The sequence below is a fragment of the Drosophila ficusphila genome, unplaced genomic scaffold (assembly GCF_018152265.1).
Source record: "Drosophila ficusphila isolate 14025-0441.05 unplaced genomic scaffold, ASM1815226v1 contig_412, whole genome shotgun sequence".
Classification (NCBI taxonomy): domain Eukaryota; kingdom Metazoa; phylum Arthropoda; class Insecta; order Diptera; family Drosophilidae; genus Drosophila; species Drosophila ficusphila.
This window is the reverse complement of record NW_025064326.1, coordinates 2,333,973-2,356,880: the sequence shown is the minus strand read 5'-3', so window position 1 is coordinate 2,356,880 and position 22,908 is coordinate 2,333,973. Positions and strand designations below refer to the sequence as shown.

General features: G+C 46.4%; 6 protein-coding genes, 1 long non-coding RNA gene and 1 other non-coding gene across 8 annotated transcripts; 5 read left to right on the top strand and 3 right to left on the bottom strand.

Annotated features, from left to right (window-relative positions):
- Positions 1–48: 48 nt before the first annotated feature.
- On the bottom strand, positions 49–1,810 carry LOC108092323 (serine--tRNA ligase, cytoplasmic). The gene has a single exon (XM_017191858.2). It carries the CDS (start codon positions 1,704–1,706, stop codon positions 201–203), a length of 1,506 nt encoding a protein of 501 aa, XP_017047347.1. The 5' UTR covers positions 1,707–1,810; the 3' UTR covers positions 49–200.
- A 107-nt stretch (positions 1,811–1,917) lies between these two features.
- On the top strand, positions 1,918–3,388 carry LOC108092327. The gene has a single exon (XM_017191863.2). It carries the CDS (start codon positions 2,159–2,161, stop codon positions 3,254–3,256), a length of 1,098 nt encoding a protein of 365 aa, XP_017047352.1. The 5' UTR covers positions 1,918–2,158; the 3' UTR covers positions 3,257–3,388.
- Positions 3,281–4,373, bottom strand: LOC108092328 (protein cornichon homolog 4). The gene is made up of 3 exons (XM_017191864.2): positions 4,151–4,373; positions 3,774–4,096; positions 3,281–3,709 (listed from the first exon to the last, which is right to left on the bottom strand). The coding sequence occupies exons 1-3, from the start codon at positions 4,226–4,228 to the stop codon at positions 3,637–3,639; spliced, it is 474 nt and encodes a 157-aa protein (XP_017047353.1). The 5' UTR covers positions 4,229–4,373; the 3' UTR covers positions 3,281–3,636.
- A 75-nt stretch (positions 4,374–4,448) lies between these two features.
- Positions 4,449–5,966, top strand: LOC108092325 (reticulon-4-interacting protein 1 homolog, mitochondrial). Its single transcript, XM_017191861.2, has 3 exons — positions 4,449–5,072; positions 5,129–5,734; positions 5,791–5,966. The coding sequence occupies exons 1-3, from the start codon at positions 4,566–4,568 to the stop codon at positions 5,893–5,895; spliced, it is 1,218 nt and encodes a 405-aa protein (XP_017047350.1). The 5' UTR covers positions 4,449–4,565; the 3' UTR covers positions 5,896–5,966.
- Positions 5,967–7,482: 1,516 nt separating this feature from the next.
- On the top strand, positions 7,483–8,162 carry LOC108092329. Its single transcript, XM_017191865.1, has 2 exons — positions 7,483–7,656; positions 7,713–8,162. The coding sequence occupies exons 1-2, from the start codon at positions 7,590–7,592 to the stop codon at positions 8,099–8,101; spliced, it is 456 nt and encodes a 151-aa protein (XP_017047354.1). The 5' UTR covers positions 7,483–7,589; the 3' UTR covers positions 8,102–8,162.
- Positions 8,163–8,283: 121 nt separating this feature from the next.
- LOC108092318 (fatty acid synthase) lies at positions 8,284–21,977 on the top strand. Its single transcript, XM_017191852.1, has 8 exons — positions 8,284–8,693; positions 10,282–10,505; positions 11,043–12,514; positions 13,078–14,499; positions 14,614–18,420; positions 18,481–18,576; positions 21,518–21,661; positions 21,724–21,977. Exons 2-8 carry the CDS (start codon positions 10,334–10,336, stop codon positions 21,832–21,834), a joined length of 7,224 nt encoding a protein of 2,407 aa, XP_017047341.1. The 5' UTR covers positions 8,284–8,693; positions 10,282–10,333; the 3' UTR covers positions 21,835–21,977.
- On the top strand, positions 12,752–12,870 carry LOC122320041. Its single transcript, XR_006245460.1, has one exon. It is a non-coding gene; the product is annotated as a U5 spliceosomal RNA (small nuclear RNA).
- Positions 19,255–19,545, bottom strand: LOC122320031. The gene is made up of 3 exons (XR_006245451.1): positions 19,501–19,545; positions 19,390–19,423; positions 19,255–19,316 (listed from the first exon to the last, which is right to left on the bottom strand). It is a non-coding gene; the product is annotated as an uncharacterized LOC122320031 (long non-coding RNA).
- Positions 21,978–22,908: the final 931 nt, after the last annotated feature.

Sequence of the window (22,908 nt, the reverse complement as noted above, 5' to 3'; positions counted from 1 at the left end):
AAGACCTATAATCGAAAATAACCCCTTAAATAGCACAAACATTTACGATTGCATTCGAAGCGCAGCTTGATCCAGTTTAATCATATTAAAATTTCTATAAATGCCATAAATATAAGGTAAGTCGATAAGTAAACAAAATTTAAAGGACTTCGCAAGCTTAGCTTAGCGTGTATTTCATAGTAATTGAGTGGTCTTAAGAATTAACCGGCAGCAGGATCCTTCTTGGTCTTTTCCTTCTTTCCCTTTTGCTTCTCGGCGGCAGCCAGCTCCAGATCAATAGGAGCGGGCTTGACGAACGGAATCTCGTCCTGGAACTTGGCCGGTAAGTACTTTTTCAGCGGCTCCGGCACCTTGATGCCCGTCTCGGTCTGATGAGTCTCCAGGATGGCGCAGATGACGCGAGTGGCGGCGCACATTGTGGCGTTCAGCATGTGCACGTAGTCAACGGAGGCGTTCATCTTCTTGGTCTGACCGTAACGCACAAGCAGCCGACGGGCCTGGTAGTCCAGGCAGTTGGAGCATGATACCAACTCTCGGTAGGCGCCACTGCCGCCAAACCAGGCCTCCAAATCCAGTTTCTTGGAGGCGGCGTGGTTTAGGGCACCAGAGACAATGTTCACCACTCGGTATGGAATGCCCAGCGACTGGCAGAATTGCTCCGCGTTGCCGATCATTTCGTCCATCATCTCCCAGGACTTGTTGTCGTGCGGCGATGTAAGCACGAACTGCTCCACTTTTTCGAACTGGTGGACGCGGAATATTCCGCGCGTGTCCCGACCGTGGGAGCCGACTTCCTGGCGGAAGCAGGTGGACAGACCGGCATACTTAATGGGCAGCGAAGCCTCTGGCAGCCACTCGTCGCGATGGTATGCGGCGATGGGCTGTTCCGAGGTAGCGATCAAGTACTTCTCGTCAGTGCCCACTTCCTCGGCCTTCTCGCTGCCCTTGCCCACCACCTTGTAGAGCTCCTCATCGAACTGCGACAGCTGGGCCACCTCCTGCATAACCTCCTTGCGCATGAAGAAGGGCGTGTACAGGGGCACGTAGTCGCGGGCGTACAGTAGGTGCAGGGCGTGCTGGATAAGGGCCTGCTCCAGGAAGACAGCGGCTCCAGTGAGAAAGTAGCCACGTCCGCCGGACACCACAGCTCCCTTCTCTGCGTTCATGCCGTCGATCATTACGATGAGGTCAACGTGTGAATACTTTCCGCGCTTCTCGCAGTCGCCGAAGGTGCGCTCCACCCGGTTCTCCTCTTCATCGTTGGAAACGGGCACCGATTCGTGCAGGTGGTTGCCCACCTCCCGTAACGAAGTGTTCCTCGTTTGTTCGGCCAACTCCAGCGACTTCTGATTCTCGATCATGGCATTATCGATGAGGATGCGCAACTGCTTGATCTGGCTGACGGTCAACGGCTGCAGGGTTTCGGGGACGATCTCAGTGAGATCCTTTGTGACGCTGGCCGGCGGATCTTCGCTCATGACGCCTACCGGCTCCTTCTTCTTCATCTTCTCGCCGATCACCTTGCTGCACACGTTCTTCACCTTATTCAGGTTGTCCGCGCGGTGGCGACACTGTCGCCACTCCGTGTCCTTGGCAATCACCGTTTCCACGAGTCCCACATCTTTAAAGCGCTTCTTCTGGTTCTCGCGCACGGCGTCCGGGTTGCCGCCTTTGTCGCTGCGAAACAGATCCAGATCCAGCACCATGATATCTACGTTTTGGTTTTAGTCGCTGTTTAGTTTCGATACGTTCGTAGTTTCTAGTCGGCGTTTTCACAACGTGGCTGGCGTTTGCGTCAGCTGGGCAGTGTTGAAAAGCATGCCAGAAGGTGCATCAGGGTTTTTTTTTAAAGATGAAGTGCAATTACATGACTCATTACCATTATCATAAGAAGACAATTCAGTTAATGGTTAGAAAAAAGATTCACTATTTTTTTAATTAAATATTTTTCATCTGATGGAATTCAAGTAAAATAACCACGCAAATTGTAATATTGTCAAAAATTGTTTCGACACCCAAAACATTCATTTTTTTCGTCACTATCCGAAACCACAACCTTTACCCTTCACAACACTGTCAGTTGAGGCAGTTCCAGCTGTTCAAAAACAGTCGAATTGGAGAAGGCAAAAATAGCTTCAAACAGATTTCCCCATCAACAATGAGCTTGATTGACCAGGAAGTTACAGAGTTACGGGCCAAATGTGAAAAGCAGGTGCCGCACACGAAGATTATAATTTGCTCCAACTCCCTTATCCGGGTTGACATATTCCCTGAGCGGCCCAATCGCTCAATGACCGTGTGCCTCCGCTTTCCGGAAAACTACCCAACAAGCACACCCATCCTGGTTGAACTGAAAAGTCGTGTTTACTCCGACTTGCTGCTGACAGAGCTCACCCGGTTGATCGATGACTATGCTAGGGATTTTCTGGGGAAGCCACAGGCGCTATTGGTTCTCACCTTTGCCCAACAGTATTTATCGGACAATCCTCTCTGCGTTTGCCTGGACGAGATCAAGCAGCTGCGGGCTGACATCAAGGCAGGAGGCACGGAGAGCCAGCTGAAGTTGAAACAAAAGAACCGGAGCGTGGAGCTCGTGGCCAAGGGAGGCCCTTACATCTACAGAGTGACCGCTGTCGTGCCGGACAGCTATCCGATGCAGAGTGTGGACCTGCGCGGCCAGGAGTCAAATCTTCCGGCCGTGCTCGTACGCTACCTGAACGGCCAGTCGCGAGAGATAGCGCGCCAGTGCGTGGAGCCCCCAATCCGGATGAGCAAGGAGGCCCTAGCCAATTTTCGGCCAGTAAGAAGCCTGCAACGCTCGCTCAAGTTCTGCTTGGAAGCTGCGCGGGACTTCCACATCGAGTTCTGCCCTATTTGTGATAGTACCGTGTTGCCAGAGGATCCCCAGGACATTGAAACGGATGACAACTCGGACTTCTTTATCGAGCGCGTCTACTGTGGCCACTTGTTTCACCAGGGCTGCCTTAAGAAGTACCTGTCGGAGCCGCCGTTTCCCAAGGGCGGGAAACTCTGCCCGGCCAAGCGTCGGCATCCACGTTCCGATGCTCAAACCTACATGGGCCGGCCTCAGGCTGGGGGAGGAGCGAGCGTGTCTAGGTCTCCGGAGGATGTTGTCTGCGGTATTAAGCTGGCCCATGATCGCTGGGTGGTCAGCGTGAAAACCGCGGAAGCTCGCTGGGCACAGAAACAGGCGCGCCAGCGGGAACTGGAGGAAGTTGTGGACTTTCTGCAATAACAAAGGGTTTAACCCAAGAACAGCTTACTGTGTGTGGTTATGTATTTTGTGATTTCTATTCGAATACGCTTATATTACTAAAGATGAAATAAATAAAGTGGAGATGAAGTGCGACTAGGTTGGGTTTGGAAATGTGTCGTGATGTACTCTTAATGCGATGTCAATAAAATGAGTACATTGCAGTGCAATAAATTGCAATGAACTTCTATCAAATTCTGCGAAATTTTTTGAGGAAACTTGTTTGTTAAATTTAGTCTTTGTTGTAGTTTCTGCTTCCGATAAAACCAGGCGGAATAAAACCAAAATCAGGATTATTAGTTTGTATAGGTGTGAAGAAATACGCTGGAAGCCCTCTTGGTGCAGGCTTATTTGGCTAAACTTCAGAAATCCGTGATTATTTCGTCGTCTTCGTACCGCTTAATAGGGTCACCTTTGATCAGTGATGAAATAAGGCTGTGAGGCGAAGAATAAAGGACTAAATATAGGCAAATAGACGCTTTTAAAGTCCAGAACTAACCAGTAAAGCCCTACGAAGAACATGACGAAGTAGTAGCCCAGGTAGATCATGCAATTCCTTAAATGGACCTTTAAGAGACCCCGACTGTGGATATCCACAGGATCGTAGACTCCCAGACTATCGCGTCGCTGGCGATGGAGCTCGTAGAAGAGCCAAATGACCATAGGCAGGTTCAGCAGAAACATTACCCAGTGGCCTCCAAGGAGCAGGAGAACGCAGAGCAGGGCATGGGATCCGAATTTAGGTATGACCCAAAAATTGAGGCGCCGGCAACACTCCTGGGCGTTAAGATAGTCGCACTCCAGATCCGCAAGTGTAAGAACCTGAAAATTTTCATAGTCGTTAACTTGTTTTCTTTTTTAGAAATCGAAACTTACATAGTAAATCAGGAGCAGCAGAATGGCTCCATACACCAAAAGTGTAATACAAAAGGTGGCTGTTTCGGGCAGAAACATAATTTCACTATAGTTTACTTTTTCACTTATAAATACGAGATTCAAGTTTATTATTTACAGATTTAGCAGCATTTCGCGTTTGATTTGTTTTTAATTAAGAAAATGTGCTATAAAACGCCATACTGCCTTTGGAATAACAGTGCTGGAAGACGGATTCAAACACCAACAAAAAGTAAGCATTTATAATACAGGGATAACAGTCAATAGCCTCTGTAATCGATTTCAAGTTTTGCGATAATTTTTGACGTTTCATATCAGCTGTTTTCTTTGTGAAACCATAACAAACCGTTGAATTATTAAGTTTTTAGCAGAACGTTTTTCAATTAATTTTCCGGCCATGCAGGCTACCATTATCCTAGGGCAGTTCGCAAGGCTCGCGAGGCGTCAGTTTTCAGCTTCGACCCAATCCACGCTCTCCGGGTCCCAAACAAAGAACCAACAATTGCCACCGCCGACAACAAAAACCGGCGAAAAAATGCTTGGATGGCAGCTGCACAACTATGGGGACATTGACGAACTGCAGCTCTCCGATAAGCTTAAAATCCCCCAGATCCGCAGCTCCAATGAGTGTTTGGTTCGGATCCGGACCACGGCCGTGAATCCCATCGATCTTGCCATGCTACGCGGATATGGGGCCACAGTGCTCAATAAGATGCGTTGTCAGCCGGGCGATGGCATCGAATTCCCGCTCATTTTAGGTCGCGAGTTCTGCGGCGAGCTGGTCCAGGCGGGCATGGGTGTACCAGCATCCTTGCTTCCGCTGGGGACCCGCGTTTGGGGAGTGGTACCTCTGCAGGCCAGCGCAGGAGCTCACGCGGAATACGTAGCCGTGCCTTCATATTGTGTAGGTAGTTAAGGTACATAAAAAAAAAATTCCACTTATAAGCATTCTTCCTAAAGCTGGCTCCCGCCCCGAAAGAATTAGATGACAGTGAGGCAGCCAGTGTCTTGTACGCCGGGTTGACGGCGTGGTCTGGTCTGTACATCACCGGGGGTCTGGGCGGTCCTTGTGGAGCCACCACATCATCCGGCGGTGGTGCCCACAAGCGCGTCTTGGTTCTGGGCGGATCTGGTGGCGTTGGCTCGTTGGCCATACAAATCCTCAAGTCACAAAAAGTACAGGTTCTCGCAACTTGCAGCGAAAATGCCGTTGAAATGGTCCGAAATCTTGGAGCCGATTTCGTAGTAAACTACAACAACGTCGATGAACTAGAAGAGCTGTGCAAGTATGCACCCTACGACATAGTATTGGATTGCGCAGGTCAAGGCGGCCAAAAGGCGGCTGAATCGAAGTTCGACTTTCGGCAGTACATCACATTCTCATCTCCTCTGCTGGCCAACATTGATAAGCAGGGATTGGGATTAGGAGCACTCCAGAATGTGTTCGATCTGGTTCAGACCAATGTGAAAGCTGTCACCCAGCGCGGCGGCCTTGTAAAGTGGGGGTTCTTTAGTCCCGCACCACAAGGTATCCAATTCTTGCAAAAGCTGGTGGAGCAGCGGAAGGTAAACTTTGCTCTTCCGCAGTGTTCTATGAACTAACCTCTTTCCGCCCGTTTTAGCTGATGCCGCTGATTGATAGCAGCTACGAGTTCGGTGATCTCCCAAAGGCCTTTGAGAAGATGAAAGCCGGACACTTGCGGGGCAAGATTGTGGTGAAGGTCTGAGGGTAAATAGGCGACCGACCGACTGAATTGTTGTTTATATTATATTAAAGGCTTGTGTGGGTTCATTTAAATACTACAACACATTACTTTGGGAGACAACGGAACATTGACGCAGTTCGACTGCATCCGCGGTTCAAAGACTGTAATATTACTGACGCATATGAATAAGTTTCTATATAAACTAATCGCCGATCTGCGTGATTAGAAGGCCGGCGTCCGTCAATGATCACCTTTAAGTCACCGTGAAAAGCCGCTTAGCCTCTTATCGTCCATGGATCTGCAGCGTCCCGACTGAAGGGCGAGTGCTCGTCAGGTAGTTGCAGCTCAAGTGATTTAACTCTGGTCAGCATAATGCTAGTCGTGCGCCCATCGTAGAACTATTTTCGGACCAATGTTGACGACGCACGACACACGAAAGCGCTCTGCGAAAATTTCCGTGCGTCTAATTTTATTCCATCGCCTGCCTGACTAGCCAATACCCACATTTCTTATCAGACTTTAAGTGGCTGGCGGGCGATCCCGCAGCACGCTGGCTGCCCGCTTTAATCACTTCGTTCACATGCGTTCACAACGCTCCAGAGCATCGGAACATGACCAGCCTGCTATCACCAAGGTCGAGGCTTTGCAAAAGACCAACAAAAAACCTCTCCATGGCCGCTATCATCCGACATAGCCGGCGAAGAAAGCGGAGAATGCACGCGTCTATGTTTTGTTTTGGTTTTTATTAATAGCTCTCAACTTGTTACCAGGCAAGTGGCTCTTGGTTTGATGGGAATTGCCTAGCTTTTGCTAGTAGGTGTTTAAATACTCTATTGTGTAATATTACCCAGATAGATAAATAGTAACAAGTCTTCTATGATAAGTCCTTTTTTCGTAAATTGGATTTTTTATAAAAATACCCAAAGATTTCTTTTGCTAGAAAAAAAGTTATTCTTAAAATTGCTATACCCAACTAGTATATTTTTTTACTGAGGAAAAGTTTTGACCTCGAAATCCCAGCGCTTATCTGATGTCTGAATGAAATTAGCTATTATTGGGAAAAATTGTCAAGGCAGTAACAAACCTAAGTACTTGAGATATGTGAGCTAGGTAAAAGTGCTTGTGTTTGAGCATAATACGTATGTGTGTCACCGGTTTAGTTGGTGCTAAAGTGTATGTTCTTGATGATACAACAGTTTTAATCGCCCTTACAATTTGTACAATTGCTTTAGGCACGCCATTTACTTTTACGCAATAAAGTCATAGCAAATTGTTGAGGCAGCACCAGGCAAAATAGATTTTTTACCTGACAAAATGAAATAAGGAATGATCTTAACACTGACTCTAACTATTTGTTCATAGAAAATTGGGATATGCTGGTGCTTCTGTCGCAATTTTTGGAAATGTTCGTACTTGATTAAAAGGAAATGGATCATGCATTTATTTTGTCTATCGTATTCATTTGATTTAATTTGGTATTCAAACAATGTGCAATGGAACGAGCTGTCTGGCTTTAAGGTGGTAAAGATCAAGGATGCGTATTGTTTTGGAAATATTTTCAATCCCAGAGGCCTTGACTTGGCCTGGCCTAATGTCATACCCATTGAAATCTATAAGTCTTATACGATCGAAATAAGGTAGTCAGAGAGTCAGTTAGCTATTCCGGAAAGAGCCAGCTTTTAAAATTTCTATAAAGTAATATAACTAAATTTATAATGGATATGAACAAGTCGACATTGCTGCCATATGTGATGGACCTACTCAGTCGGCAGCCGCAATTATGTGAGTTAAATGTATATATGCGACTTTGTTTTGATATACTGATTTTCCTAAATCAGGCACCACCAAGGAGGATTTGATAAAGAGCATCCGGGACATAGTGCTCGAGGAGCACATCGCTCCCTTTGGAAGCCTCAAGCGGGCTGTGGACGCTGCCCTGGAAGTGGGCGTCAATCTGGGCATACTCTCCTTGACCGACGAGCGAGTGCCCTTCAACTTCCGCAGGAAAAAACCCCAGGTAAAGGCCCCCGCTGGAACTTGGATATCGCCGCGTGTTGGACGGATGGCGATCAAGCAGCGGATACCCAAGTATCAGGCAAAGAAGACGGCGGCCAAGCTAAAGCTAAAGCGAAAGAAGCACGCAGGACGAACCGTGGCAGGACAAAAGATAAAAGAAAAGGTCCCTGGAAGGAAGACCAGCAAGGCGGTTAGTGTGAAAATTCGCTGAAGAGTAGCCGAGACCCAGTGAATCGGATCCCATTCAATAAACAGCCGTACTGCGCACCGTATCCGGGGCGTGTTATTGAACCAGACGGGCGGGCTCTCGAGCAACTGGGTTAACTAGGCGATGTCAGCACACTTGGACTAATTACCAGGGCAGGGGCACAGAAAACAATGTTCTGGAAATGCGCTCGTCTCCGCATTTTCTATTTGATTCGCTCGAAGTTAGAGGCGCGTTTAGCATTAAAATGCATTATTCAACGCGGGCAATTAAAAATGCTGTCTTCGGTGGCCACCGATTTCCCTTGTCCCCCTAAACCAAATGTATTTAAGGAATCCGGCGAGGGCAGCCCTTGTTCAGTCTGTCTGCGGAATAAGTCAGATCCATACGCGCCCACCAAAAGGATTATACACTAATAGCAAAAGGACCAGCAGTCGAAGTCCTGGAACGGAATTCAAAAAGGATACGCGATCAGTGAACTCGATTGAAAGCGGTTTCTGCTAAAAAGTGAAAATAAGGATCCTGTTTCGATTAGCATAAAAAAGAAAAATTTACACTCAAAAACGCTGTATTGCTAGGAAAAAATCTTAAAAGAAGTGTGAGTCAAGTTCGAAAAAGTGTTGTGTTGTAACATTGGATATATTTTTTTAATGGAAATTGTAAATACTAAAGTGAATTGAACTTTATCAGGATATCTCAATATTCAAAGGAATTAAATAAACAAATCGTGTGCAAAGTGGCTGCTTATCTTTAATTCAAAGAATTCATTCTCGCACCTAACAAAATGGTGTGATGTTTTAATTAAGTGAAAGAGCTTAGCAAATCGCATTAAGTCAACGATTTGTAAGCATTTATACAATGTTATGAAATCTACGAATATGATTACATTCTGCTTGCAAATATATCTTGTAAAGGATTTTGCATATCGTGTTAAATTTCAACTTAGATCCCTTAGGTCTAAAAATCGAAAATAAAAAAATCCTAAAAGCCTACTTACAATCTAAAAATCCCGAATCAGTGGCTGTTATTGTGGAATCAAATTCAATACAATCTTGAGCAATTCAAAAAATTTGTTTATACAATGCTTAATTTTCTAACACTTGGAATCTGTTTTTGGATAACCTTCGAACCCAAAAAAAAAGTAAAAACATTCAGTGGACTAGTGAGTTCATGGTGTCCATTGTGTGCGCTTTGGCACGCGCCGCATTCGCTGATTTGAGTGTTAGCATAGCATTTGGGGGGAATATTCTATTAACAGCTTATCGGGAACACACGTCCCCTCTTCCAGAACCCCCCATCCCGTCCAGGTGCAGTGCACGCATTCGAGAGCTGGGTGACTATCTCGAGGGTTGGCTTCCGTGACCTGGCAACAGGAATGCCGGCTTCCTCCTCCGATTTCGATTTTTCCGAATAGGCAAATCGTACGATCCCCTCCTGCATGTGGTTTTTGATAGGGAGGGAAAGGTGACTGCTGCTGCAGCGATTCCTTATCAGCACGGCGACAATATTCATTAAATCAAATATTGCGATCAAGTGCTCATTACTCATGAAATGCCGATGAGGCAATTTTATTAGGTAAGCCATATCTGGGCATCTTAGATTAGCACAGCTATATTGAAATCGTTAAAAAATCTATTATTTTGAATAGCACGTTAATTCAATTCCAGAAACCTACACATCGTTATGTTAAGTGCTTGAGATCCAAAATGCTACATACAATTTGGTTCTGTGAATTATTTGGTCCCTCCTGATTTATATCGATTTTTGGAAATGTAGCTTTATGGACTATACAAATAACAAATCGCCGTTCAAGTTATATTATTAAAACTCTAATCATTGTTGTTGTTTATGATGTTTTGGTTTTTTACCCAACATTTGTTTTCCAGAGAATGCCTTAGCAATCTTGTTTACAAAAATTATTGCTGATAACACAAGACGGCTTGAATAGGTTTAAATTGTTTGAAATCCTCTAGAAAAGTAAAGGTTGAATTGGGAAAGACTGATAATGATTTTTAAGAATGTCAATACTATATAAAAATTAAATTCTTTTCCTTAACAGATACTAAAAACCAAGTTTATTTGAATGGGAAGTTTATTTTCTATAAAATGGTGAATTCATCATGTAATCTATTTTGGCACATTAAAAATACTTTTATATTTCTTCTTTTTAACGAAACATTGCCTAGACTTTGTCAAAGTTGGGTCCTCACACAGACTGAGCCGATAAAGGTCCCGAGAATGCCCATCCAAAGAAAATCCCAGACGGAGAAGGAGGCGGGCGAGGATGGAGAAATTGTGATCTCGGGACTTTCCGGAAAATTGCCAGAGAGCAGTAACATCGAGGAGTTCAAATACAATCTTCTGAATGGCATCGACATGGTAACAGATGAGCCCCGTCGATGGGAAGCAGGTTAGTACCAAGTAAAGGCAAGATTCCTAAATAACATACGAATTCCCCTACTGATATCTTTCCACATATAAACATCCAAAAGCCTGAGTTCTGTGACTCACAACATTCGGTCAGAGACCACCCTTTCAAGTTTTCGCGATCTTAGCTCTCCTCAACCCTCTTCATTCCTCGCAATAATTCCCAACTGCTTATGGCGAACCTTGAGTGAAGAATCTCTTAGTTTCTTAGGAGTGTTAATGTCTCGCTCTTCGCTTCAGCTGAGGAGTTTTCGCGGTCTTAGCTCTCCTCAATCCTCTTGAATTTTCGCAATAATTGCCAACTGGTTATGGCGAACCTTGAGTGAAGAATCTCTTAGGAGATTCTTAGGAGTGTTAATGACTCGCTTCGCTTCAGCTGAGGAGTGAAATGAGAAGAGTACATTATCCGAGGCAATTTTTGAAACGGCTGGCTGCATTTGCGGCTGGCCAATAAGAAATACATTTAAACTGGTTTAGATTGGTTGATAAGTCCAGCGTTTTCCCTCTCCCCTCTGAAAAGGCATCTACGGACTGCCGGAGCGCATGGCCAAGATGAAGGACTCCGACCTGGAGAAGTTCGACGACCAGTTCTTCGGCGTGCACCAGAAGCAGGCGGAGCTGATGGACCCCTGCATGCGGATGCTGCTCGAGCTGACCCACGAGGCGATCATCGATGCGGGCATCAATCCCGCCCAGCTGCGCGGCACTCGGACCGGCGTGTACATCGGGCTCTCCTTTGTGGAGACGGAGCACGAGATCCCCAACATGGAGCCGAGCAGCATCAACGGCTACTGCCTGACGGGATGTGCGCGGGCCATGTTCGCCAACCGGATCTCGTACACCTTCGACTTCAAGGGACCGAGCTTCATCGTGGACACCGCCTGCTCCAGTTCGCTGGTGGCCCTGAGCCACGCCTTCGCCGACATGAAGGCCAACCGCTGTGATTACGCCCTGGTGGCGGGGGTGAACCTCATCCTGAAGCCGATCTTCGCCCTCCAGTTCCTGCGGCTGGGCATCGTGAGCCACGACGGCGCCTGCAAGACCTTCGATGCGGCGGCCAACGGGTACGCCCGGGCGGACACCTGCGCCGTGGTGCTGCTCCAGCGGCGGAGGCAGGCCCGCCGGGTCTACGCCAGCATCCTGAACGTGCGCACCAACACGGACGGCTTCAAGGAGCAGGGCGTCACCTTTCCCGACGGCCGCATGCAGCAGGCTCTGCTGGAGGAGACGTACGCGGAGATCGGCCTGAACCCAGACGAGGTGGTCTACGTGGAGGCACACGGCAGCGGCACCCCGGTGGGCGACGACCAGGAGGCCAACATGCTGAGCAACTTCTTCTGCCGGCCAACGCGGTCCAATCCCCTCCTGATTGGCTCCGTCAAGTCCAACATGGGCCACGCGGAACCGGCCTCGGGGGTGAGCGCTCTGGCCAAGATGATCATCGCCATGGAGGAGGGCGTCATTCCGAGGAACCTGCACTACCACACGCCCAATCCCTCGGTTCCGGCTCTGGTCGAGGGTAGACTAAAGGTGGTGGACAGGAACCTTCCCTGGAATGGCGGCATTGTTGGCCTCAACTCCTTTGGCTTTGGCGGAGCCAATGCCCATGTGGTGCTCAAATCCCATGCAAAGAACAAAGTGCCTAGGGATCATTTAAGCTCAACAGAGCAGTCCCTTAAGCTAGTTATCTGTTCTGGTCGAACGGAGGAGGCAGTGCAGCAGTTGCTGAAGGTGGCCACGGAGCAGCGGAACGACCAGGAGCTGCTCACCCTCATTAATGAGATCCACTCGCATCCCATTCCCCTGCATCCCTTCAGGGGCTACGCTGTGTTGGATTCCAAGGGCTCCGTGAAGGAGGAGGTGCTGCCCTTCGAGGAAGAGGAGCGACCTATCTGGTTCGTCTACGCCGGAATGGGCAGTCAGTGGGCCAGCATGGCCAGGGATCTCATGCAGCTGGAGGTCTTTCGAAAGTCCATAGAACATTGCGCCGAGGTGAGTTTTCAAAATAAAGGAAACTTAAAGAAATACCTTATGTTGAAATATGTTTATTAACTTTTCAAACTTAAAATTCTGGGAACTTAAGGAAATCCCTTACCTGTGAACCCCATCCCTTATCCATAACTATTGCCTACTTTAGGGTCTGCCCTTATTCCTTCTCCTTTTTCCATAAAATTCCCAACCAATTCTGGCATATATGTAGTCTAGAGGCGCTTGTTTGGGGTTGAAAAGTCACTCTGGTTTCTCTTCAATTGTCGAATAAATCTTTCGCCTTTTACTAAAGATTTCCGTGGAGAGGAACACTCTAATGAGTCTAAACTGAATTTTTGTTTAGTGCCCAACTGGCGTATGCCTATGGGGCCATTAATAATGCATTTTCAAATTTAAATAAGTAAATTGTTGTCTAGGGTTTATTAAATAACGAGATGAAGGTCTTATCTTTACATAATGAAATTCCTAAGTCCACTTCAGTTTCAATTTTAAAAAAGTTCTTATCGCGAACATTTCACAAACCTTACATTTTTGTTATAGCACATGTTGACTTTTATATTGTGCAGGTTTTGGCGAAAGTGGACTTTGATCTTATAGACGTGCTGACCCGTTCCACGGAAAGCACCTTCGACAACATGCTGTACTCCTTCGTCTCCGTCTCCGCCGTGCAGGTTGCACTGACGGATCTTCTCCGGCTGCTGAACATTCGGCCGGATGGAATCATTGGGCACTCGGCTGGTGAGCTTGGGGCAGCCTACATGGACGGATGTCTCACGGCGGAGCAAACTGTGCTGGCCGCCTACTGGCGAGGCAGAAGTGTTCTGGACACTCCGGACTTGCCACGCGGAAAGATGGCAGCCGTGGGTCTCAGTTGGCAGCAGGTTGGATCGCATATCCCGGAGGATTGCTATCCTGTTTGCCACAACAGCAATGACAACTGCACGGTTTCTGGGCCGCCGGACTCCATGGATACCATGATCCAAAAACTCACTGCGGAGGGAGTCTTTGTGAGGGAAGTGGGGTCCGGAGGATATGCCTTCCACAGTCCATATATCGAAGGAGCAGCTCCCATGTTGCGAAAAAATCTAGAAAGATTAATCACCGATCCCAAGAAAAAGAGTTCGAAGTGGCTGAGCACCAGCGTTGAGGAAACGGAATGGGGATCGGAAAAGAATAAATTTGCATCCGCTGGTTACTTCATACACAACCTGATCTCTCCTGTTTTGTTCCACCAAGCTATTAAGAAAATCCCAGCAAACGCACTGATTGTGGAGATTGCTCCCCATGGACTTTTCCGGGCGATTCTCCGCTCCTTGAGTCCGCAGATCAGCTATGTGAGTCTCATGCAGCGAGGACATGCCAACAACCTTGAGTTCCTTTTGAGCCAACTGGGCAGACTCTTTGCTGCCGGAGGTCAACCCCAAGTGCTAAAGATTTTCCCGCCGATAATCTACCCCGTTTCCCGAGGCACTCCAATGTTGGGTTCCTTGGTGGGTTGGGATCACTCGCAGAAGTGGAACTACCCAAAGTTCGAGGGCGGGCGACAGGCTGGTCAGCTGAGTGTGGAACTAGACCTGGGCAAGGAGGAGAACTCCTTCCTGGCGGGGCACACAATCGATGGAAGGATCCTGTTCCCGGCCACCGGCTACATGACTCTGGCTTGGATGAGCTTCGCCCAGCAGCAGGGGTTGGACTACCTGCGCACTCCTGTGCTCTTCGAGGATGTGGTTTTCCATCGAGCCACGATTCTCGGAGTGGGCACTGTGGTTAAGCTGACCCTCAACTTCTTTCCGGGCAGCAGCTCCTTCGAAATCTGCGAGGGCAGCAGCCTGGTGGCCTCGGGAAAGATCCGTTTGGTATCCAACGTGCAGCAGGAGCGGCTCAAACTTCCATTACTGCCGGGAACTGCTGGATCCCACAAACTCAGCACCAAGGACATATACAAGGAGCTCAGGCTAAGGGGATACGACTACAGTGGAGCTTTTCAGGTGTGTATAAAAAATATATATAAATAAAATATATAATAGAAAAAATTGTTCAATTTACTATCTTTTAACTAACATATAACTTATTTTTATATATTTATATTTATTTATTTTAAGGGTATTTTGGAGTCTGACATTGCAGCGGTGGCAGGTCGCTTGCAGTGGGCTGATAACTGGATCAGTTTCATGGACACCATGTTGCAGTTTCGCATCCTAAGCAACGACATCCGGGAGCTGTATGTGCCCACGGGAATCGAGAGGGCCCTAATCGATCCTGTGAAGCATTTGGAGCTGGCGAAGAAGCACCAACAAAAGCTGACTGTGAACTGGCATCGAAACATATCGGTGGTAAAGTGCGGAGGCGTGGAAATCCACAAAATGAAAACAGCTCAAACTCAGAGAAGAACCGGTGGCCAATCTGCACCCAGTTTGGAGAGGTATCGCTTTTGGCCGTACTTCCAGCACTTGGGACAAAGGGAGGATCAGAAGAAGTCGAGGAACTCGGCTTTGGCAGTTGCCATTCAACTCATTATCGAGAACAGTGGTGGAGCCATGAAACTCAAGGGCGTGGAACTGGCTGGATCGAAAAATAATATGGATAATCTAAGTGCCTTGCAGCTTCTTGAACTCATTGAAAGGGAACCCGTTTTGGTGGGCGATCTTGCAGTGGTCACCACTTCCTCCAGCGACTCTGAGTTGAGTGATCAGCTGAAGGAACACGGCATTAGGGTGATAAACAAGGACATATCAGCTGGAGCGGTGGAGCAGCAGTGTCATTTTGTCTACTCCTTGGATATCCTGGCCAAAAACTCTCTCGAAGATCTTCAGCACTCCTTGGACAGCTTAAAAACTGAGGTTGGATTTCTGCTGCTTGAAGAAACTGCCAGCAGATACAACATTCTTGGAAAGGAGAAGCTGAGTAAACTTCAAATTGTGCCTGTTTTTGAGCAGTTTTTTGGAAGCGATAAAGTTTTGGTCTTGGCCAGAAAACTTCCAAGTGTTAAGACCACTCAAGGCTTGACTCTCCAGCTAAGCAACAGGCAATTTAAATGGGTGAATGAACTTAAGAGTTCATTGGTCAAAGCTCAGACTGAAAAAATAAATCTCTATTTGGTGGCCCAAGGTGAACTCAACTCGGGGGCTTTGGGCTTAATGAATTGCCTTAAGAGAGAAGAAGGAGGAAATTGTCTGCGTCTCTATTTGATCCTCGATGAAGGTCTGCCCCAGTTTTCCCTTTCGGAACCCTTCTACGCCGATCAATTGGCGAAGGACTTGGCCATCAATGTGTACAGAAACGGTCACTGGGGCAGCTATCGGCACCTGAAAATGGAGTCCAAACAGGCTCTGTTGCCCGTGGAGCAAGCATATGTAAATACCTTGATTAAAGGGGATCTCTCCTCACTTCGGTGGATCGAGAGTCCCCGGCTGAATCCAAGTCAAGCGATCTTGGAACCCTGCACCGTTTACTATGCTCCTCTAAATTTCCGAGATGTTATGCTGGCCTCGGGAAAACTGGGAGTAGATGCTCTGCCCGGGGATCTGGCCTACCAGGATTGTGTCCTGGGACTGGAGTTTGCTGGCCGGGATTCACGTGGTCGTCGCATCATGGCCATGGTCACTGCTAAATCCCTAGCCACTAATTGCTTGGCCAACAAAAATCTCCTTTGGGATATCCCCTCGAAGTGGAGCATGGAGGAGGCCTCTACAGTGCCCTGTGTTTATGCCACTGTCTACTACGCTTTGGTGGTCAGGGGTCAGATGAAGAAGGGTGAGAAGATCCTCATCCACGCTGGATCTGGGGGAGTGGGCCAGGCGGCCATCTCCGTGGCTCTTCACCATGGACTGACCGTCTTCACCACAGTGGGCAGCAAAGAAAAACGAGAGTTTCTGCTCAAGAGATTTCCCAAGCTACAAGCTCGTAATATCGGAAATTCCCGGGATACTTCCTTTGAGCAACTGATCATGACCGAAACCCAGGGCAGTGGAGTGGAACTGGTACTCAATTCGCTCTCCGAGGAGAAGCTGCAAGCCTCCGTTCGCTGCCTGGCCCTGAATGGCCGCTTTTTGGAGATCGGAAAGTTCGATTTGAGTAAGAACAGCTCCCTGGGAATGTCCGTGTTCCTTAAGAACACCTCCTTCCACGGAATCCTCCTCGACAGCATAATGGAGGGCGAGGAGGAGATGCAGCTAAATGTGGCGAGGTTGGTAACGGAGGGCATCCGAAGTGGCGCAGTTCAACCGCTTCCCACAACTGTGTTTGCGGAACAGGAGATCGAGAAGGCCTTCCGTTTCATGGCCTCCGGCAAACACATTGGCAAGGTGGTGATCAAAGTTCGTCTGGAGGAGGAGCAGCAGGCAACCCTTCCGCGTCTCCGGCAGATTCAGGCCATTCCGCGATCCTACATGCACCCGGAAAAGAGCTACATCTTGGTGGGTGGGCTGGGAGGATTCGGCTTGGAACTGGCCAATTGGTTGGTCTCCAGAGGATCTCGCTTCCTGGTTCTGAACTCTCGATCGGGCATCAGAAGCGGCTATCAAGCCCTGATGGTTCGTCGTTGGCATGACAGGGGTGTCCAGGTGCAGATCGATACGAATGATGTGACCACTGCGGTGGGCTGCCAAAAACTCCTCGAGGTCAGCAATAAACTAGCCCTGGTTGGGGGTATTTTCAACCTGGCTGCCGTTTTACGAGATGGCTTGATTGAGGATCAGAACGCAAAGAACTTTGAGAAGGCGGCTGCTCCAAAGTTGCTGGCCACTCAGCACCTGGATAGGATCTCCCGGGAGATTTGTCCCGCCTTGGAGTACTTTGTGTGCTTCTCCAGCCTTTCGTGTGGCAGAGGAAACCTTGGGCAGAGCAACTACGGACTGGCCAACTCTGCGATGGAAAGGATCTGCGAGCAGCGACAGGAGTACGGTTACCCGGGCACGGCGATCCAATGGGGAGCCATCGGAGACACTGGGCTGATCATGGAGAACCTGGGGAACAACGAAACCGTGGTGGGTGGCACTCTTCCCCAGCGGATGAACAGCTGTCTCGAGACCATGGACCTCTTCCTGCAGCAACCCCATCCCGTCATGGCGTCCATGGTTTTGGCAGAGAAGAGGGCAATGGAGCAAAGCAACCGGCTGAGTCTTTTGGCCACCATTGCCAACATAATGGGTCTCAAGGACGTGAAGAGCGTCTCCGACAAGACGACCCTCTTCGATCTCGGCATGGATTCGCTGATGAGCACGGAGATCAAACAAACGCTGGAGCGGCACTTCGATCTGGTGCTAAGTGCCCAGGAGATCCGGCAGCTGACCTTCAGTGCCGTGCGGCAGATCGACGCCCAGGAGCCCAGGGAATCGGCGCCCACCAAGTCCATCGCCCGGAAATCCTACTCTAATGGAAAGGCGGAGCACCACGTGGAGGTGCAGCTGCAGAGCGACGAGACGCGCAAGGTATTCGCCAAGGAAGTATTACCCCAGAAGGTGATGGTGCACCTGCGATCGAAGGCGCCCGTTGCCAGCGAGGATCCTGCCGTGTTCTTCCTGGCGCCCATCGAGGGATTCACAATAGCCGTGGAAGCGCTGGCCGCATCCCTGACCTGCCCCGCCTACGGACTGCAGTGCACGGAGCAGGTTCCCTTGGACTCAATCGAATCCTGTGCCGCCTACTATCTCGGCCAGATCCAGAAGATGCAACCCCTGGGTCCCTACCACATCGTGGGTTACTCCTACGGCTGCCTTTTGGCCCACGCCATTGGGGTGGCGTTGGAGCAGAGGCGGTTCGGGGTCAAGGTCATCATGCTGGACGGAGCACCCACCATGGCCAGTGGATACGTCCAGGAGGCCAAGAAGCAAACGGATGACCTCGATCGCCAGCAGTCCATGACTTTGGCCTACTTCGGAGCCCTGCTCGCCGACGTGGACTACAACCAGGTGGGATTTTGGCCTAGAGCGGGGGTTCCTTCAAAATAAATCTCTTTACCTTTCCTTCAGCTACTCCAACTCCTCGATGGAGTCCAGACTTGGCCCTCCAAGCTGGACAAACTGGCCGACACGCTGGCTGATCACACGCAGCAATCAAAAGAAGTGGTAAGCCCTAAGCTATTTAGAAATCTCAAACTAAATAAGTGTTTATACAGATTATAATAAGGTGTCAATCTGCCTTCGTTTATTTGATTAAATACCAGTGAGCATTTTTTAGACTGCTGATCAAGTTAAACATACATAGTAGTAATACTAATAATCAAAGTTGATACACAAATACTTGTACTAAAGGGTGTGTTTTTATTTCATAAGGTAGCTTCCCTGCAGTTCCAAAAGTGGCTTTTCGTCGATGAAATGGACGACGACCCACCGATGACAGGGGAAGCAGCCACTGGTGGCTATCCGATGACAATTCATATAGTCATTTGTATGGGATCGCCGGTTTTGTCATGCATGACGCTCTGGATGACAATTTTGTCCGTTTCATCGAACGAGTCATCGGTGGCTTATACGAATTTTGTATGGAGAAAATTCGTATAAGCCATTGATGATTTCGTTGGTGACGTGGGGGAGACAATTTCATCGATGGCTTTTGGGAGGACACCCTTAGTGAAATCATTAATGTCAATGTCTAAAAATGTCATCCCCAAATTCATATGAAAAACAATATATATATATTTATTTCTTTTTTAATTTTATTAAAATATCTTATTTTATAACATAAGAGATAAGTTGATAAATAATATGAAATTCGAAAGTTTTTGTTTACCATTTATATGTGGTTACAAATTAAAATGGCTTCTGACGAATATTCGCAGGGCAGCGTCTGTTTTGCGTCCGTCTCCCTTGAAATGGTATAAAAAATATTTTTATTATTACATATTATATATGACTTTTATGATTTAAAAGCAAACTTACCTTTCAAACGAATATATCGGACATATGGCTGAATCTTGAAAATATTTAAGAATATTTAAATAGGTTTTTAGTTAAAAAACATACTATTTTTATAATCTTATCGACACTTACATGATTTTTAAACACTCTCCGCTGCCCGTTGCACAAATTAAGTAATTTCACAACCAATCGTCAACGCACTACGCAAAAGAATGACGCAGGTCAATTTCAATTTTCACCCTTTGCTCCGTTTTTTTTCGTTTTAGTATACCCTTCTTTTTTGGGTTATAGCCGACCATAAATAACTCGCGAGTTACATATGTATATTATTTCCATATTTGTAATTAATGTTATGTCATGTGAAACAACAATAAGCATTTTTATTGCCGAAACGAAAAACTTTGCGATTGCAGTGGTTAATTCTTTGCGCTGGTTTTTATTAGTCGAATAGCGAAAATAAGACGAAAGTTGCGGCGATGCGCACGATAAGGAGTTCAGATTTCAACTAAACTTTTAATTTCATAAAATTCTCTTACATGCCTATACCTAAAGTACTGAGCGGGAGTTCGGCGGCCGAATTCGCCTGAGCGAGAAAGCTTTATTAAGCCCCGACCCCCGCTTTACATAAACATAACAAGAGAACTCTCCAAACATGGTTACCTTGGTTCAATAATTTACATAATAATGTATATATAAACTATATTATATATATAAGTTTATATATATTATACCTAATATATGAAGAACTTTAGCATCAAAAGAGTATACATAAGTCGAGCGCCCCTCAGCCATATTTCCCATCGAAACCCAAATTGTTTCTAACGGAGAATGACAACATTGCAATAAAAAACAAGAAAGGAAGCTAGCTTCGGCAAGCCGAAGCTTATATACCCTTGCAGTCATCAAATATGTCGAACAAAACTCATAAAGGCTAGACAACATCGAAGCTAAAACGATTTTTCTATTCATTTTCCATATTTTTGACTATAGATCATATGGGAGCTATACGATATAGTTGTCCGATTTTGATCAAATTTAATTCGTAATTCAAGAGTCGTAAGAAAACTCTATATTCCAAAAATCATACTTGTCTGATGAAAAACAACGATGTTATAATTTTATTTCCATTATTTCTATATAGATTTTTCGATCTTTCCTATGGCAGCTATAAGATATAGATGACCGATTTTTATGAAACTTTTTTCTTAATATAAACGTTGTTAAAAAACTTTATATTCAAAAAATCATGCTCGTGGGATAAAAAACAACGATGTTATCAATTTATTTCCATTAATTCTATATATAATTTTCGATCTCTCCTATGGCAGCTATATGATAGAGTTATCCGATTTTGATCAAATTTAATCCGAAATTCAATAACAGTTAGAAAACGCCATCTTGAAGAATTCAAGTCGATCTGATCAAAAACAACGGAGTAAGAATTTTTTATTTCATTCTCTCGTATGGGAGCTATCCGATATAGTCGGCCGATCCGGCCCGTTCCGACTTATATACTGCGTGCAATAACTACACACATTTTGGGAAAGTTTCAGCGAGATAGCTTTAAAACTGAGAGACTAGTTTAGGCAGAAACGGACAGACGGACAGACGGACAGACGGACAGACGGACAGACGTACAGACGGATTTGGATTCAGATGGTGATGCTGATCAAGAATATATATACTTTATGGGGTCTGAGGTGTCTCCTTCACTGCGTTGCAAACTTCTGGCCAAAATTATAATACCCTTTGCTCTGCAAGGGTATAAAAACGAAGACAAATTTGGAGTCGGGCCGCCGTCGGATGCAAGCAACGATTCGTATTATAAGAGTGAGAAGGAGAGGGAAACTTAGGAATATCCCTTTTCCTTTCCTACACACACGATTGCTTAAATGACACGAGTCACCAGGTGACAGCCAGAACTGCAGGGTTGTGTTAACGGAGGCAAATGCACAAGTGTTTATTTTTATGGCCGGAAAAAATTAGCTAATAATAAAAATGACTGCTTTCAGAAGTTATTGCATATTATGGTACTAATTCTCGGCTATATTTTTGTGTTATTTGAGGCAGAAATTTTTTGATACCAATTTGTATGTTAAAAAAATGTATATAGAAATTATAATGCCAAAATATTTATATTGTTTAATAGATCAAAAAGGCCGCCTGCATGTTTAAACAGAAGCTGTTGCTCTCTGAAAGTTACAAGGGCGCCAAACAACTTCACAGCGATGTGGTTCTGATTAAATCGGCCGAGCACAATGCAATAATGGCCCAGGACTATGGACTCAAAGAGGTAGGGATTTCACGCTTATAAAATAATAGTATCAATAAATATATATTTAAAATATCCCTTAGATTTGCAGTGCCCAGATCGATATGCATGTGGTGAAGGGCACTCATCGGACTTTCCTCAAGGAACCACACACTCTTCAGATCATCGAACAAGTTCTGAGAAAGCGTCCCTAGTGGAAATCACGTAGTTTGTAGACCTATTAATACTATTCTAATGTTTCACCTTATTAATACACGTAGCAATTTCCCTTTGATTGTTTAAGTTAATCGATTTTGAAAATAATTGTAAAAATTAAATGTTTAGTTTTTAATCTAAATAGCTTCATTAATTAATTTAACGATACTAATTTTAAATTTCTGCTGCAGTTTTTCAGATCAAAAAAATTGCATAACTTTAAACCTCTGTAACCCCAATTAGCTAGGGAAAAATTTTATTCCTGTTAGAAATGTTCGCCCGCGATTCGAATTTTAATCGCAAATTAGACTCGCGTGGCACTCGCATGATTTTCGCGATGAATCACATTCTGACCCGTGCTGGCTGGCTTTATTGACCCGCTAAAACAGACTTCGGCGCGGCGTACCTTTCCATAATTGATAATATAACGACTCCCACTCTATCGCGCCCGTGATCTCGCCAGACGATTAATAATCGGCGCAAAAGTGGTCCGACTTTGGCGGGCAAATCAAAATTTGTACATCTCCGTCACGCACACAACAGCTGACCACTTATCGCTGTTAATGCGAATTTAAGCGCCGCACGGAGTCCAGCAACAATAACAGAGGTTTACGCCGCTAGCCAGAGAGAATAACAGTAGCAATATTAGTAAGAATACAGCCGAAGCTTAACTACCCTTAAAAAAAGTAATTGAACACCTCTGAATGTAGACATTGTAAACTTAAAAAAAACCTTATCGACAACGACTAAAACAGCGGTCAAGATCTGTGGTACCCTCTGCAAGGGCATCCGAACAGCGCTCTCAAGGGTTGACGTTTCCAGAGAGCCAACAGAAAGCTCTCATCCACAGCCTCAGCCTCTGCCGCTGCCGGCGTCGACGTCGCGCTGGCGGGCGTCATATAAAAGCAGGCGCTCACCTGATTCTCGCATTTCCGTTCGTCGACTTGCGTCGTGTTTTACTGAAAACCGCAGCGTTTGAAATTTCGAATAAATCAACCGTGTGTGGAAAACTGTTAGCTAAATAACAGTAAAACGGAGAACTTTGTGCCGAAAGCAAAGTGCCCAAAAGTTTC